At 41.6% G+C, this 17,971-nt stretch overlaps 1 protein-coding gene and 1 long non-coding RNA gene across 2 annotated transcripts; one reads left to right on the top strand and one right to left on the bottom strand.

Moving 5' to 3' along the window:
* Nucleotides 1-708: 708 nt before the first annotated feature.
* Nucleotides 709-16,802, bottom strand: LOC103762546 (smoothelin-like protein 2). Its single transcript, XM_018084817.2, is given in 10 exon segments — nt 709-3,481; nt 5,042-5,193; nt 6,482-6,599; nt 7,170-7,340; nt 9,327-9,402; nt 10,948-11,001; nt 11,694-11,939; nt 12,680-12,767; nt 16,409-16,528; nt 16,530-16,802. Coding segments are annotated over 10 exon segments (1,425 nt in total). The 3' UTR covers nt 709-3,354.
* Nucleotides 12,557-13,128, top strand: LOC115307972. Its single transcript, XR_003916313.1, has 3 exons — nt 12,557-12,635; nt 12,759-12,869; nt 13,015-13,128. It is a non-coding gene; the product is annotated as an uncharacterized LOC115307972 (long non-coding RNA).
* Nucleotides 16,803-17,971: the final 1,169 nt, after the last annotated feature.

The raw sequence follows: 17,971 nt of genomic DNA, 5'->3' as shown, positions 1-17,971 counted from the left end.
ATTGGATGTCCCTGCTTATTGTAGGGGCAGACTTGGACTAGATGACCACCACAGTGATCAGTTCCTTCCAGCCCAAACTATTCTATGACCCTAAGTTAACTTGACTGAGGCTTTATCTAGACACAGAGCTATTTTAACATAACTGAAAGTGGCTTTTAAATGCACCTGATGCAAAGCAATCCCATCTTTTATTCTGGACATTTTAAAACTATCCCTGTAAACCAGGCCACGTTTAAATTAATGACACACGTTGAAACTTGTAGGCTAGTTTTAGAACTAATTGCATGTATGCAGGAGTTTGAACATATGTTTAAACATTTTATTGCAAGTGTCGCACAAAGGGAAAAGTGATGAAAGGCATCCATCCAATTATTATACTTTCAAAGAGAAGGACTTTCCTGCTGTGGGAAGCTGTACGCAAACATAATCTTAAAAAGTAGATGATGCCTCTGCTGACATTATCTTGAAAATATTGCACAGAACAAACTAATCTAGCCTTTAAAAGCAGGATCAAGTTGCCAATAAACAACCTTAGACACTTTTAGATACAGTGCAGAAACACTAGAAAAGCTAAGGAATAGTCCATTTGTGTAAAATATATATTATGCCAACTTATTCTCTTTATCACTCGTGCTAAACACGTTTCCTGTCATATATACATACATGCTCTCTGCATTTTTTTAAATAATAAAAATACTGAAAAATCCATTGGGGCATACATTATATACTTTAATTTCAATTTAATCATACAATCAAGTAGTCGAGGTTATTCATATAGATCAGATCTCTTAATGCACAAAGCTGTAAGTTTTTCTAAAATTACGTCATAGCACTATCTCCCTCATCTTCTTACACATGAAACACTAACAGTTAAACTCAGCTTACAGTTTTCCACTTTCCTGCAATCAGTTTGCTGGGAAGTACCAGGTATCTTTACCATCACCTCTTTGAAGTGGGAAGACTTTAGAAAACCTGTACAAAGACCTTCCGGGTAGCTGTGAAAACAAGCTAAATTACAGAAAGGGTGTAAATTCACCCTGGTGAATTGGCAATAATTTTACTGTCTAAAACTTCCTTTATATAATTACATGCTACTAGGCCTAAATTGGCCAAGCACTTACCTGTGACTTTAGCACTCATATCACACAGTAAAATCATCCATGCCCTGGGACTGTGAAGAAATGCGATGTATAAAGCCAGTATTGCCCCTCTTGTGGTAGCTATGATGGAACTTGGCTCTGCTAGTCAATAAAAAGTATTCTGCTGTGAGAACGTAAATAGGTGTATTGCGGGTGACAGCCATGGACAGATTTCTCATCATGCTTAATCCAAACTTCTCCAAACCATAAGTACAGTGTGTTTAGCCTTACAGGGCATTTGGTAGAGCTCCAGGTGCACACTCACTCCTCAGAATTATGACTGTTCAAGACAAAGTAAAAAACTGAAGACAATGGCAATTACATGACTAATATGAACAGCCCACCCAATCTCTGTCCACTTTCATGAATGCTGTGAGATTTACAATACCAAGGATCCTGCTAATTTGATTAAGTATCTTTCAGATCCTTATATTACTAAGTGTATTTAAGTCTCTCAAACAGTTGCCACAGTGTCACAGCAACAGCATAGCTACACTTTAAACAGAACCTGATGATACACACCTTGAGCAGATAACTTATACTTTGCCTTAATACACTTTTGGTGGTTTTGTTGTTGTTGTTGTTTCCTAAGACTGCTAATAAAATGGTTGCTTCATTCATGGTTTCTGAAGTAAACTTGACTAGAAAGGGAGACTGAACAAAAACCATATTCCAAATGCAACTGAACTTCTGTACTTTTTAAAACTGAAATTCAGAGCATCATGAATAGAACTAAAATCTTCTAAGCAAAAGCTCTCTGTTGTTTTCACTGATTGGTTATCTGTCACTTCATTCTAAAGCGATGCAACAAATCTGAAGAGCGCTTGACATATTTTATTATAAATGGTCATCAATACAGAACCAAAGTAATCTTTATAAATATCTACAAAAAGCACAAGTGCAGGTTAAAAAACATTCTCTAGCATGAGCAGAGGGCTTCTGGTTTTCAGTTTTTACTTTTTATGAGCCTGTTTTTAGGGAAGAAATAATTTTAAAAGGCTTTTTTAAAGTATGCTTTCTTTGTGGTTTTGATTTTAACATTCACTGTGAAAACAAGGCTCTGTTGATTTATCAAAAAGAAAGCCACAAAGAGGGATACACAATCCTTTTGTCTAGTAAATCTGGAATAATCGAACTGTATTGTGGTTTCAATGCTAATGTAACTGAAAACTGAAAGTAGTGCAAGGCATTTCAAGACACTGATATCTTTCATACCTTTTTGGTGTATTGTCTGTCTACCTCTGGGTCAGCATGAGGACCGAACAAGTTGTAAAGAGTTCACTCCCATCCACACTGGAGAGCTGCTTTCCTCCAGAGTCCATGTCTAAGCACACTACAGCCTTGTTTCTATTCCAACTGTTCAGAGAGGTTTGTACCTTGCCAGCTCCCACCTATCCTGTAATCATAAATTATGCAAGCACACAATCTCATATACAGAGCAGCTATTGCCATTCTTCATGATCAAGAAATTAATCCAGGAATGCCAGTAGAGGCTTTAACATGCCTCTAAGCAAATCATTTTAGATGTGCGCATTACAGACAAACGCTGGTGTGCAACTTGGTAGTTATTTGTCACCGCAGGCAGCAGACCAGAGGTTTTGTTCTCTTTATGTTTTAAGAGAACAAAACAATGCCTGTTTGATCTCTGTGCGTGTGTGCTGGGGCAGAGGGGCAGGGTCGCAGGAGAGACAATATTGCCCTAGTGGTTGAGTACTGTAAGTTATTATTTGCTAAACAGAATATTCCTTGTCCATCTGCTATTTCTTTCGTACTATGCTCAACAGAGAAATGGAAGTGAAGGTGCTATCTTCTGGAGTTTTACCTGCATTTTTAAGAGGAAACACCTTCATAGCAGAGTTACTTGTCACTGCATAAAACTGTGTCCCCAACCTTACAGAGATAGGAGCAGCAAATCAGCTTCCTGTGATCTTTAATCATAAAAGTATTAAAAATCCAACCTACTACAGCACCAAAATGACAGCATTTGCCTTTGTCTATGTTTTTTTGTCTTTTTCAAACCTATTTCCATACATGGTGATGTGATCGACACTTCAAGGCACTGCTCAGCAACACTTCAGTCAGCCAGCCACACAGCTGAATGTAAGCAAAGGGACAGTAAAAAGCAAGAAATAACACTGTGCTCCACTTGCAAAATGTCATTCTTCCCATTAGCATACTGTACTTGACCCTTCTGGCTGGAGAGGTGTCGATGCTTTTATTCAAAATGTCGTAGGTGGCTGTAGAGAGACTGGACATAGGTGAAGACACACATTGGGTCTGGCTTGTGACCCATCATCAGCATGTCATCCACTTCTATCAGACGGTCACAATGAGCCATTTTCCTGTAGTAATAATAAACCAGATACAGCAAATCAAGAGTTAAATACGAGGCCTGTAGCTGCTTCCAAGATTCATTTGCTGCTCTGATTTGAGCATCACTGAAACATTTAAGAAACGCTGAGGATTATCAGCAGCCTTTCATTTCACAGTGAAATGAGCAAGGTCAGGTTGGAGATTGTTATTTTTGTGAGCATGGAATGTTCCTGTTCTTTCCCTCTCTTCTTCTATACTGGGATCTGATCTGAAGCCCGTGTACGAGTTGGTTTTTTTTTTCACTGACTACCATTCACATTCCTGATATCTCTACCATGTAGCCCAATTTCACATTAGTCTGCCCATGTCTCAGCTTCTGGTTAATATATAGCAAGTTCCAAAAGAATGGAAAAACACAGGAAGAGATGAGATGTGCCAGTTAAGGCCCACGTGGCTGTGAATTGTTTGTTCTCCACCACCTCTTTATCTTAAAGATGTGAGTGACTAGGACATCCCTCTCAGATGCTTAGGTTGGAGAGCAGAAGCCTGACTGAATCTGGACCAGCAGAAAGGAACAGATTTAGACCTGCAGAGGCCTAAATGAAAAATCACAAAGGTGGGAAGCAGTTTGATCAGCAGAGTTCATACTGGGCTGAACAGCAATAACTGAGAGAACAGGCTTTTCTGGCACTGCAAGAAAACAGTTTAAAGGCAATCAAAGCTATAAATAGTAATTTCTTTAGATACTTCTCACCTAATGTTTCTTATGTTGTGTGCATGTTGTCTTCTGTTCTCCCCTAAACTTACCGTTATACATACATTGAGGTAGAACACTACAGTTTACATTTAAGACTTCTAGAGTTTTACTTTAGAGATCACTTTCAACTCACTGACAAGCAATAAAATTTTTTGATAAATATACATATATGTGTGCATATAAAAAACCTTGTAATTCCTAAATTAACTCCTTTGCTAAAGGCTGTAATAAGGAGAAACAACATTATGCTAAGAATTTTGAAAGCTTTTTTCTGAATGGCAAATAGCAAATCCAGTTCTGTAAGTTACCGCATCAGCCACGTATTCTCACTGCCTGTTAGTATTTGGAAAAAACGTACCAAACCCAGCTGTATACAGATGTTCTTACTCTAAGACTCATGTTGATACTAGCTCAAGAAAGTTACTATTTCTGACTGACAAGTTAGCACTCAATGACTTTAACAAACAAGTTATCATTTGATGCTATACAGTATCAAAAAGAAACAGGACAATGTGTCTGAGGGTATTAGCTCTGTCCCTTTTCAGAAGTGCGGTCATCTGGTCAAGATATTGAGAAGCTCTCAGCCTTGATCTCTACCTACCCCGAATTCAACCTTCATTCTTGTTCAACCAAAGTAATGCATAGAGGTGAAGTCTCCCACACATTCTATGTTTCTTCTGTGCATTTCTCTATCCTTTTTGGCATGACACATGCAAGCTACTGATATAGGTTCTACAAGAACAGTAATTAAACTCTTCACTGCTGCCCAGTGCTGCCCACTGCATTAGACTTGAACTGGAAGCATTTCACAGAGAGTTAATGTGGTACTCACTCAGCCATGGTGAAGGCCAGCTCAAAGTTCTGCTTGCGATTAGCTGGGTCAAGCTTATTATAATCAAAAGCTTCAGGAAAGAAAGAATGCACAAGAGCGCAGAATGCCATCCCATCATTCCAGCTTGAGGAGAAGTTCTGGAGATCAATGTGCTGTCATGATGAAAAAACCAAACATGTTAATATTGCACGGGGGAACAAATAAGAGCAGCTGCTTCTGCTCAGTGCCATTTTCTATTCTTCTCTCCCACTAACAAAAGCAACACAGTACAGGCTTTATATTTTTCATCCCTATCCACTGCATTATTGGTATTCTGGGAAAAAAAAACAGAGCACTTAGCAATGAAAGCCTTTTGCCTGAAATATCCAGATGCAAAGCAGACACACAGTCAAGGCCCCTGATTCAAAGCCCACTGAAAATACTGTGAAGAATGTTGTCAACATCAGTGAGCTCTGGAGCAGGCCCAGTGCACCAGGATTTATAACTGAAGAACAGTTCATTTTGTGGCTGTGAATAACGCTAGACAAGGACTATGCTTGCTTGCTTTGCCCAATTCAATGCCTGTTTACACACGAATAGGCAGAAATATGGGAAGAATTACGCCTACTGCAAAAACTGATTCTTAAAACAAATTCTTATTGTTACTTTCAATTGCCACAGTGAAAAGAAACATATTTGTGCTCGTCTCATGCTGCTTTCCCATCATAAAACCGAAGCCCCAGCTTTTCTGGTAAGCAATTAACAGTAATTTTCATTAGTTCTGCTTATGTATAGTATAATGTACAGTTCAGCAATAATTATGCAACCTTTTATAGTAATGTTGAAGAACATACTACGCACACAAATAAACCTAGAAAAAAAATCTATTTCACCTGGAAATTGCTTTGGCAATTGCAGTTTAAGGCCAAGTAAAATGAATAAAATCTCAACCGTTGTATTATTTTAGTTACACTGACGTTACCTCATAAAAATTTGCTCGTGGTGTGATTCAAACTCAACCATTTACTACAAATTCCCTTATTTACTAGTAATAGAGAGTACTTTGGTCAGCTGTATAGCAAAATGGCCATAGTCTCCATATACTGGCAAAATGTTATACAGAACTTTCCATATATAATGAGAACGCAAAAATCACAGCCTGCAACTAAGAAAAAAAAAAGTGTGAGTGTATACTGACGTCTATGTCCATAAGCACAAAAATGTAGGCTTTCAGAAAAACACTAATGCATTGCTTTAATAGACATACAGAATCTCACTCATGCAATCACTGCCTTGAGGTGCTGCCCATGCAAACCACGTTTGCGTTATCCAAGCAAAAATGGATGACCCTGAGGAAGTTAACTCATTGTGTAACATATTTTACGTTCACTTTTTGAGTATATGTTTTTGGCAAATTCTTCTGAAAAAAAGAGAGAGCTGAAAGCGCTGGCATATCTTCACCTTGTATCCTATGGTTTTTGAGCGACACCAGTCTAACAGAATTTGTTTAATGCTGCTAGCGCTGGCAACCCCAAAACTCAGCGACCTCTTCAGCTTAGCTCTGGATTCTCCTTTTCCTCTGAAAATTAACAGAGACCAGAATAAGTTACATTCTAGAAAAACTTAAACCTACTTGTCAGGAACATCTATGCAACCTTGCCCAGGTCAGCCCCTGTTCAGGTGATATTTGAGAAACATGTTGATGAAACTTCAACTTGTTGTTCCTGCAAGAAAAACTAATTTTTATTTCACTAAAGCCAGGATTCCAGGCCCTCTTCTATTTAAATCATACTCCCATCATGATGCATAAAGAAGAGTCCATACTTCTGGTCCTCGATGAATGGCAACAGAAGTCACTATAGTCCCAGCCTCTTTATAATGACGGAGAAGGCAGCTGTCACAGAACTCTTTCCTGAAAAAAGGCACCTGCTTCTTCAGCTGAACAACTCCAAAGCCAGAGGAATCTGTAGCTGTGAATTTCCAGAGCTCAGTCTGTGAAGTCAGCGAAGCTTTATGTGACCTTGTATTGTCCCTTAGCTCAAAATCCTACATTGAGAGAGTCCTCCCACCCAGCTGTACTCTGCTGGTATTACTCAACAAATCAGTTTCCCATTAACAAACCATTCTAGAGACAAGGAGTGTGACGTACTTTGCATCATTACGTTCAAATTTCTCAAGAAGTGCTTTCCTGGCCTGAGTTCCTGAAGTCCGTGGGAGCGTCTGAGACCGCACCAGTTCCCGTCTCCTTTCAACTGGGCGATGCACAGTGGGAGGAGAGGAGCGAGAGCTGGGGGTCACTTCACAATAACCATCAGCGGCACTGGAGAAACAGAACATGAAAAGGATGTGGCTAAACAAAAGAGTAACTCTCTGCAGTGCCAGGAGTCAGCACAAAGGTTCAACTACTGCCTACTCTAAACTTCCCAAAAGAGTCATTTCAAGAGGACCTGAATGAGTCAAAAGCGTTTTTAATAAAAGTAAAATTTTTATTGACACACAACAGCTCTTAAGTATAGAAGATTCTGAGGTACTATTACAAATAAGACACAGCTGGACAAGTCACAAGCACCTTGTACTACTGAGCAGAACAACAATTAAAACAGCTTTAGGAAAAAAGAGAAAAAGAAAAGAAAAATAGAAGTTGTGGCCACACAGGAGTACTTAATCCCTTTAATTTCCAACTGGAAATTTCCTGAAGAGTAAGTCACATTTTAAAAATGGAACTTGAAGGGTAAATCAGTTTTGAAATTTTTACTTATAGTGCAAGAATTCTAAGCTCATGTCACTGTTGCTTCACTGACTGCAAGCCAGTAATTTCATCGAGAAATATAGGATTATATTCTAATTAATTTGAGCCCTAAACTGCTTCATCAGCATTAACAAAGTAAGTCACACATCCCACTTGGAAATGTTCCCTATGACAGAGACGAGGAAACAGGCAAAGAGCAAAGACATCAGTGTCACTAGTTAATTTCTGATACAGATTGAGGTCAGAGATGACACCAAGTTCTCTTGCGTGCTCAGCATATGATTCAGATATGGAAGTGCTGATTTTGGAACCACCTCAAAAGAAATGTAATGCCTAATTTGGGATTTTTTTCAAGGCAGATGCAAGCCCAATTGAAAAGATTTAAACTGGTTGCTCTTCCATTTTTCTCTATGGATAATTTGCATGCTGAGGGTGCCTGGATATGCCAGGAGTAATTGTGATACCATGTAATCCTATACTAAGCAACTGCAACTCTGAATTAATCAGGAATGTGTAGTAGTCCTCAGCAAGGCACTTATCTACAAATTAAACTCTAGGCTAGTCAAACCAAGGATATTTGATGGCAGTCATATGTTGGTTTCCAAAATTAAGTCCAATGTACAAATTTCTACACAGCTGAGTATTTTTAAAAGTGTTTTCGAAGGACCTGACAACTTCTTCCTCCAAACAAAAATCCACTACTGGCAGGCACTGAGAGTCTTCCTGATTAAGACTGTGACAATGTGGAAATCCACAATTAGGTCTACTTGAAACTGCTCTACAAAATTTTATCCTTTCTCATCTCTGTTCCACTTAGCCCACAGGAAAGCTCACAGCCTTTGACAGGCTTATAATACAGCACCCGGAACTCATCTGTTCTTCAGTACACTGGTGGGGCAGCCTGAAGAAGCCCCCTAAAGAAAAGAGCCAAAAGTGCTAAGGCTATGCAGTGCTGTGATCATGGGCGAGATGTTGATGTACAGCCTACCGGATGTGTCGTGAAAAGAAAGGTGTTAGGATTAACCAAGATACGGGTCTGATAGAGGAATCAAAGGCACAAAAGGGCAAGTTGTGCAACAGATTTAGGGGGAATGAATGGTCCTGAACCTAGACATACAGGATCATATATACAGCAGGTTGATGATTTTCCATGAGAAGTATGATCAATAGATACACCTGCTATGTTTCACCTGAGAAGACTCAGGGTATGTACACAAGTGCTGCTGTGTTGAATGAAAACTATTATGTACATCAGTAGGATGGTTTTAGTACAGATAGTGTGATTATTCCAGTAGTCATTGATCGGTTATTCCCTGAAAGTAGAAGAGTGGTTAAGAGGAATATGCCTGTTTACATGTTGATGGACATAGTACACACATTAAAACTATTACCTAGGTTAATGTAGGACAATGGGGCAAGTACGTTAATGTACAATTATACTTCTAATGGTTAAATACAGCATCTGGGACTAACCTGTTCTCCAAGCCAGCGGAACACCTGTCCCTTGAGACTATATTGACCACAACGGCCTAACGAAATGTCATGAGAAATACGTACGTTTCACCAGTTTTGGTTCCACTCTGTATCCCATAGCTCACAGTTGAGACAGATTTAGTGACAGAAGTGGCATTCTCTATATAAAAGCAGAAGAGACAAGATGCATTATGGCAGAAACTTCCCTTGTGTGCTTTCAAATAATTTCCTGATAGATACACATACATTGATTTTTACTCACCACACTGAAAAGCTGCAGGCCTCTAACTTCCATATGAACTAATAAGCTGGGGAGGGGTTTTCCCCAGGGGTTCAATTTCTCTGTAAATTGTTGTACTGCAGTGCAGGTAGTGTAAACATACCAGAAAGGACCGTGAGAGGATGCCTTTGATAAAACCGCACTGGGAAGGTCAGATCATTTCAGGGCCCTGGGCAGAACTCAGAGGAGGGCATGGATGTTTCAGTTAAAAGGAGAGATGCTACAGCTCACCTTGCAAAAGTCATTCTGGCAGACACAGGGAGTTCTGGGGAGTCTGACATAATTGAGAGCATAATTTAAATGACCTAATTTCTACCAGGAAACATTTTAGTCTGTAAGGTAGAACAGATTCAAAAGTTGTAAAGGTAGCTTAAAAACAACTTTGCATCTTCCTCCCTCCACCTTTGAGCTTCTACCTTTTGTACTTTGCCACTTAGAGCCCAGCTCCGGACTCCAGCTGTACCCTACAAATGCAGAAAAATGGAGTGTCTCCCCCGGTTTTACACACTGAAGCCAAAAATTTGTTGCATAAGCTAGCAATTTATTTCTTTAAGGCTCCTTCTATACACAAAGAAGAAGGACTGGCATCTTAGAAGCAATCCAGCCTGATCACTGTCCAAATTACTCTCTGGAAAAGCTGAACTCTCCCCACTTCTTACAGAAGGGATCCAGATCAACTACATTTCTCATGTAAAACACACTGGTAAATGCCAGCACATAGACGTGACAAATTCATGACCACTAACAATTGCCAGATATTTATGCAAATTTTAAACGCTTTAAGATAGGGAGACTGTGATGCCTATTCTGGACGGGCTACATCTTTTGTTAAATAAACCAACACTTGAGACCACTGTGAAATGCCATCACATTGTGCAGACAGTAACAGTTCAGTGACATCAATCAGAAGTACTTTTGGATAGAGCTCAACTCATCTACTTCAATTGAAATCAGAAATTCTTAAGGCATTATGTCCTTTGACACATTCATATTACAAAGGAGACTACTCAATTCTATCCTGCTCAAAGGAATTTGCTTCAATATGGGCACACTGTTTTCCAACTGCCTTTACCTTGTGTACAGTCAGTTTTCAACTGATCAGCTCAAATCCTGACTGCACAAACTGTCTGTCTGCCACACTTTTCTCGTACCTATGGTTTCCAGTGCAGAGATTGTCTAACAGTACCCATGTACATCCACATACAAATAAGGATGAGTACCCCTCACTTCTAACTGACTGAGAATCTGACACAGTGGAACAAGTTTTCATGATTCCATGAGTCTGCACACAGACTTGTCAGCAATTTTAATATTACCATGCACCTACTAATCAGAACTACATGCTAAGATCTCGAACCCCCAGACAAAGAGCATGGAATCCCTCTCAATTTGTGTTGCATAAGGGTATATTGATAGAACACTCACCTCCAGTGGCAGATGAGTCCACTGTTCTCACCGTAACTGAATTCCAGTCCTTCACTGTATCAGCAGAAAAAAAAGACAAAGGAAAGTTTTGCTACATTCTCAGCTTTAATAAGATAAAAGTTAAAAGAACAATCTGCAAATAATCCCTATCTCTTGCTGGCAACTCTATCTGGTTTCCCTCTGTAATTTCTGACCCACATAAATAGTCCAATTTCTAAGTGTCACAGCTAAAGGATGATTGACTTCAATATGTTGGTTTTTTTTAAAACCCTCAATTTAGGTATAAATGAGATTCTGCAGTCACTCTGACTTGTGTATATGTGTCAGACTGCTGTCAGTCATTTCTTCCTCCAAGTGACTATTGGAACCTGTTAGCCAAATAAATATCTGCCTAACTTCTCAAGGGACCTCAGGTCTCAAAGCACTAAAAGTGTAAATTTCATCAAAATAGCTGGGCATGTTGAAGAGATTCTGTAACTTACTGAATTTAGTAACTGGGCTAGAAGATAGGCTTCACTAAGAACTCAAATATATTAGGCAGTAAAAATTCTCAGCAGATGCGACATTAGAGCCTAAAGCTCCAGCTAGGACCCACAATATTCCAAACTGGAGTGTCTCACAATGGGATACATAGCCATAGAAGCAAGGTTTCAGAATTACCACTAGGTCACAGGACAATACTCACAGCATCAGTTGAAGTAAGGAAATGGGATGCACCTTCAGCAAGTTATTTTTGTCTCTTTTACCTGGCTGGTTGGAAGTTTTCACTGCCATTGCATTTTTGCTCTTGCTCTGTCCCAGCAGGCCAGCAGATGCATTAGTTGTTCCTGTTGAACAGATGTTTTCTCCTGAAAACTTCTCAGATGTCCTGGTTACTGCAGTAACGGGAAGGTGAGGCATCTGTAGGGTGACTGCAGGGGCATGGGCTTCAGGGGAAGAGGAGTCTGACATCTGAAAAGAGGTCAGTTCATGGCAGACTTTCGCCTGACTTCCTGAATAAAAAAAAAAAGGAGAGACGAAGTAAATTTGTTTGTAGATTTGTAACAAGTTACAAACCGATTTCCATGCAACAACTTTATTCTACAAGTCCTTGAAATTATCCCACCTTGTTCTCCCTGTGGAACATTGTACCACTTATGCTGCAGAAACAACCCTAGTGCAAGGGATCCTTGCAGTGATCGTACTTGTTCTACATGAATCTCAGCAGGAACAATGTCTTTAGATCATTAATACACAAGTATCTGCATTTGGTAAGCTACTCCTGTTCCTCTGTGCAGCTCTCACTCCCCATCTCCTGGCCTGGGTTAGGAGGCAGCATGTTTATTCTTTTCATGGTTTTATGAAACACTGTATAACTCAGTTTTCTCTAAAATGCAGACAGTAAGTCCTTCCTCAACTGAAAGATGATGGAAGCGGACAGGTAATTTGCGAGATGTTTTGGGATGCAAAGCTACAATGGCACCCAGAATAGCAAGCCTTACTACCACTAGTGTCCAACATAATGTGACAGTAATAGCCTCTAGTTCATGAAACACTAGTGCATGTTTAACAATTAAGTTAAAGTTTAAAAATTAAACTCCTAATTAGGAAATAAAGTATTGGTGCCACAGGACAATATCCATGCTGAAACCATAGTGGATTCTAACACTCCCAACATGTGAGACCTGCTCTACGCCTGCCAGAATCAGGTATTTTACAAGTAGTGCTACATCATTTCATGCCCTGTTCCTACCTGATGAAGACCGATATCCATTTTCAATGATGGAAGAACTAAAAACTCTTCTAAACTCGGGTTTGTGGTGGTCATCCAGGTCCACACTCTGTCAGAACAGACAACAGACATGACAGCTAAATTTCAAACAGCAGCAAAAGTGAGAAGAATATCTAGAAACATCTGCCAAGAACAGGCCTTCCTTGTGTCAGTGACTACAATACAAGAAGGGAACAATTACCTAACCCCAAGAGTCAAGGCTGCAAATGGAGCACTGGCAATGCAGGACTTGTATTAGTCTTGGCACACTTGTCCTCACAGACCCCATGTACCTACAAGGTGTTATCTTTTGATAGATAAAGGTATCACCATCCACTGTGAAGATGATAAACAGAAGACTCTGCACAATAATGGAGAAAATGACTGAGATTGCAGGAAACAATGCTCTGCAATTTTTTTCCATTTGCTGCAGAAAAAAAGTACATTATGAAAAGACATTGTAAAAGCAATACATAAAGTAAATACAATCCTAGAACTTTACAGCTGTATTATAATCTGTAACTTCTGTAACGATACCTTTTTTCTGAAAAAAGCATCAATTTTCCCAATAACATCTGCCAGTATAATTCCAGAAAACTCAGCCAAGAATTTTTTTTGGTGGTTTGGTATGAGGTTTTTTAGTGGTTTTGTTTGTTTGTTTGGGGGAGGCATGCAAAACACCGTGAGGAAATATGTGATTTTTTTGGCTGCAGTAACTAAAGAAACAAGAAACTGCTTCACAGACACATGATTACTTCAGTTAAAAAAACGTAGTTCCCAAGAAGCAGCATCTACAAGCAAGAACACATAAATTATATCATTAATAATGTTCATTATGTCTACCCAGGTCATCACGTCTCATGCAGTTACTCCCAGGCTGACTAACTGTTGGGTGCCATCAGGTCACCACAGAGAGATACCAATGGGTAATACTTGATTCGACCTTCATAAGGTGTTCATAGTCAGCTATTCATCGCTCTGCTGCTGTGACCAATGCAGGCAGATTCACTGCCAGCAGTCTGTCCTCATTGTACAGAAACTCTTCTGACGGTATTAAAACAGAACACCCTTACAGTATTTTCAGTCCTCCCTGTTAACAAAGGCACCATGTTCAACCACAAAAACTATGGAAATATCATAAGTTTAAAGCTCTGCCAAAATACAAAATCTGATCAACAAAAAAAAAAAATAAAAAAAATCAAACCTCTTCTTTTCTAAATTCTCAGTAGTGCAGCTATGGCTCCAGGATCCCAGTCTGAAATTAATTCTTCAAACATCCCTTATTTTCCACATTTGTGAAAGCAACTCTCAGATTCAGGCCTGGTTAGAGAGTCAAATTAAGGTTTGGTATCAAAATAACAGAAAGACTCATCTCCAAATCAGAGTGGTTAATGGCCATTTAAAATTCCACCTAAACCAGCATTTAGACTGTTGTATAGCAGCTTTCAAGGACACCATAGTAGAAATTGCCCAGATTAGAATTAAAAGGATATTTGTGTCCTTACTTCTGAACTATTCTTGGAACTCCCTGGATTCACTTTTTTTTAAACTAAATTACTTTGAAAAATAATCTAGTAATATTAGAAAATAATGTTTCAGACACTGAAGATACTCAGAATCTCTGGTATCCAATTAATGCTGCATCAACCACACAGTAAAAAGGAATTCGACCAATAAATCTTTTCAGAAGCAGAAGACACATTTGATTTGCTACTATTCCCAGGTCAGTATTACTTGCTTCTTATATCTCATACTTACAGAAGTATTTTCTAAGACTAGAGGTGTCACCAATTTTATCACAGGTATTTGTTTATCTTGAAACATGGAAATATCTGGAAATATGGAAACATACATAGTGCCATTTATGGTACTCTGTTTCAAATGCTTTGATCATATAACCAGAAACTGCAAGCAACTGAAGGAACACTGTTCATTACAGAGAATCTGGGTGACCAAGAGCAAGCGACCAAGGCTTGCTCTTTCACCAATTCAGCACAGCCACATCAGAGCCTGATCCACAAAATTACATTTTCACTGCACGCGTTTGGCTTGTATGGCTCTAGCTGCACCTCCCGTAGGTCTCAGTACTGACATTCCCTCTCGGTCAGCTATGCCAGCTTGGGAACTTCTCCAACCTAAATTGTTGGGAGGGCACTGAAGAACCGTCAGTACTTAAGTGATTTTCCCTGAACTCTCAAAGCAAAACAGGAAGGTTCCAATCCAAACAGAACCTCAGACTGTGCTTTAAGGCAGACTGATACTCGAAGCTGGACATTGCCGTAACACTGATGGAAGACTTTTCACAGACTGTGAAAACCGACACACTGCAATGCAGACAGTGGTGATGGAGCAGGTGGAATGGTGTGAGGGGCCACAATCCCTTGTCCCTTTCATGTCATTCAGCTCACTTCTGTTCCTTGAAATACAAACAAGGATGTGGATGGCTCCACGGAACAAAAAGTTGTAGGTGTGCTGCTTACCTTTGTCACATGGGGCAAAAGGCTGCATTTGCTACAATTATGTTGGAACAACGTATCAAGCAGCAGCTTTACCTTTTCAATTGCCCAGATGTGGGAAACCCTATGCCCGCATTTGTAAGTCAGTAGGAATTAACAGGGCTGGAATGCAATACAGACTCTGCTTGTTCCTACCAAGTTTAGTGAATTTAATTTCCAAGCTTTTCGTTTTCAACCCCAAGCCTAGATAGTCCACAGACCATTTTTTTTAAGCTTCAGCAGTCTTAAAAACTCCTTAAGACATGGCTTAATCAAGATTACATAAAATAGGCTGTCATCTGTGAAAGCCAAGATTCTAGTACTCCAGTTTTATGTGACTCAATCACAATGTACCGTTTGGCTGCCCCCTCCTGGCATCAAGGATTGCATAGGAGCTCTCAACTCTTCCCGCAGAGACAGACACATAGAAAAAGTATGACATAAAACATTTCAGTACCAGATGAGCTTCCCACTAAGTGGCATTTCTATGCCCCAAGTTACAATGCTCCACTACACCGGAGGAAGTTTTATCACTGGCAGGAATGTGTATGTTTGTGCAAGTTTAGGTCATGGAGACCATGACAGTTTGTGTGAGGCTGCCAGGGACAAGCTGCAGCAGTCTGGGACAATGGCTGTAAAACAAAACTGTCTCACTGCAGGATGCTGCTTTAGGATGCACGGCTGCCGGGGCTGCCTCGCTCAGTGCACACCCCTTCAGAGGCACAGATGTAACCCCAGGAGGCAGCGGTGGAAGGAGGGAGAATGGGTGGGGGCACAGCCTTGTTCACGTTACTGCTTGCTATATGCTATTGTGCTTTGTGAGCTCGCCAACTGGCAAACTGCATTGCTGGCACACAGATCCCTCTGAATCGAGTCCAGAAAGGATACGCAAATATTCACGTACATATGTATACTGACAGGTGAGTCTGCCCCATCTTCTCTTCTTACTTCTAACCACATTGAACTGACAGGTTACTACCCCTCTAACCAAGATCCCAGTTTGGCCAAACTGTGCCACAATCAGGTAAGTCTCCATATGGTATCACGGCCAAGACCATTTCCCAGAGCACCTCCCAAAATCCCACTGACACTGCACTGCAAAAGAGGAACCCTGTGTCCCTAAAGGCTCTCCCGTGCCAATGCAGAATCTGGCATGATCCGTGTACCCTCTTGGCCCTCCCTTCCTCCCGCCGCCTCCTTGGCAGTGACCACTTACTTGGCTCCGGCCAGGGACCGCTGGCTTGGCATGGCTGGCCGAACCCTGCCCCGGAGAGCCGGCCCCCGCGGCCTGGGGGCTCTCCAACCGCTCGTCCGCGCCCAACTCCTGCGCAGCCCCGCGCCGACCGACCCAGGGCCTCCACCTGCCGAGACAGGCGCTCCAGCTGCGCCCGCAGGCGCCGGTTCTCCTGCTGCAGCTCCGAGACCGTGTGTGCCAGGGGGCTGGCGAGGCGCAGCACCTCCTCCACCTGCCGCCCTACCCCCTGCTTGAACAGCTGGATGTCCACATGGATCTCCCGGACAGCGCCCCGCAGCGTGTCCTCGTAGCGCTCCAGGGCGTCGCAGACGGTCTGCGCCTCCCGGCCGTTCGGATCCTCGCTCTCGCCGGCCATGGTGTCCGCCGGCTGCGCGGCCAGGAACGGGGACTCCGCACCCGCGCGGCGCTCGGGAATCCGCCCGGCGTCTACAACGCCCGCCTCTTCTTCCCACTCGTTCGCCGCCCGCCGCCTCTCTTCCCCCCGTGCCTCTCGGTGGACCCCAAGCCCGGCCCTATCTGCCCGGCCCCCTCCGCCGGCCACCGATCAGGAGGAGCTTCCGAGGGGCACAGGAACGCGCCCGCCGGCGGCCAGCGGGCCGGGACGGCTGCCTCGCTCAGCGCTCACCCGCTCAGACAGGCAGATGTAACTTCAGGAGGCAACCGTGGAAGAAGGAGGGAGAAGGGGGCACGGGCTTGTTCACAGCTGCCCAAGGACTTGAAGACCTGAGAGGGCCGGTGGTCTGCAGGCGGGGCCACGGGGGCGACACGGCCCGAAGCGCGGGTGATATTTGTGGAAAACCAGCCAGAGCAGAATCTCTCGGGTGGGTTCTTTACTGCAGCACAAGACAAAAAAGCCCCACAGAAAGAGGGAATCTGGAAGATATTTTAAGCAAATGTGCACCATGAGTTAGCCTGTCTGTGTGTCAGCATTTTATGTCAGGTAGCTAAAAATTCTTGGGTGCCATACAAGATTTACCATATTACTGAACCAATGCCTCTTTCTCTCAGGAACACTGCATTCACATGCAAAACCAATTCACTTACAGACACATTTAGCAGCATCCTAGTCTCCCAGATGTTTTCAGAACACTACAGAGATTATCCCTGCTGGTCCGTGTCACAAGCTTCCAGGAGTTAAGCAGGACAAAAGATGCACACTGTAATTTAAAGATTTCTGCACTTGATAGTTTTTCAGTGTACAAACTTATACTCCCCTGTATATATTTGTATGTGTGTGTGTTTGTATGTAGTATTTACCCATTTATCTAAGCTACTGCTAACTTTAAATACTACTTTATATCTTACTTTTTTTTTCCAGGACCACTGTATGCATTCCTTCTTCCTTTCCCTCCCTTTATGCCAAGCTCTTCTGTGGGACCTATTTTACAGCACCGAAAGACTGCTGTAGAAAATTGCCAATGTCTTATAGCACAATTACTGCTTTCTTACAGTCATTACAGTCACTTTCTTACAGAAAGGAATCATCATTTAACAGTTGTCAGCAGTTGTTCTCTTGCAGCAGCA

The sequence above is a fragment of the Manacus vitellinus genome, unplaced genomic scaffold (assembly GCF_001715985.3).
Source record: "Manacus vitellinus isolate BGI_N305 unplaced genomic scaffold, ASM171598v3 scaffold_76_pilon, whole genome shotgun sequence".
Lineage (NCBI taxonomy): Eukaryota > Metazoa > Chordata > Aves > Passeriformes > Pipridae > Manacus > Manacus vitellinus.
Note: the sequence above shows the minus strand (reverse complement) of the source record. Positions and strands in the feature narration are given on the sequence as shown.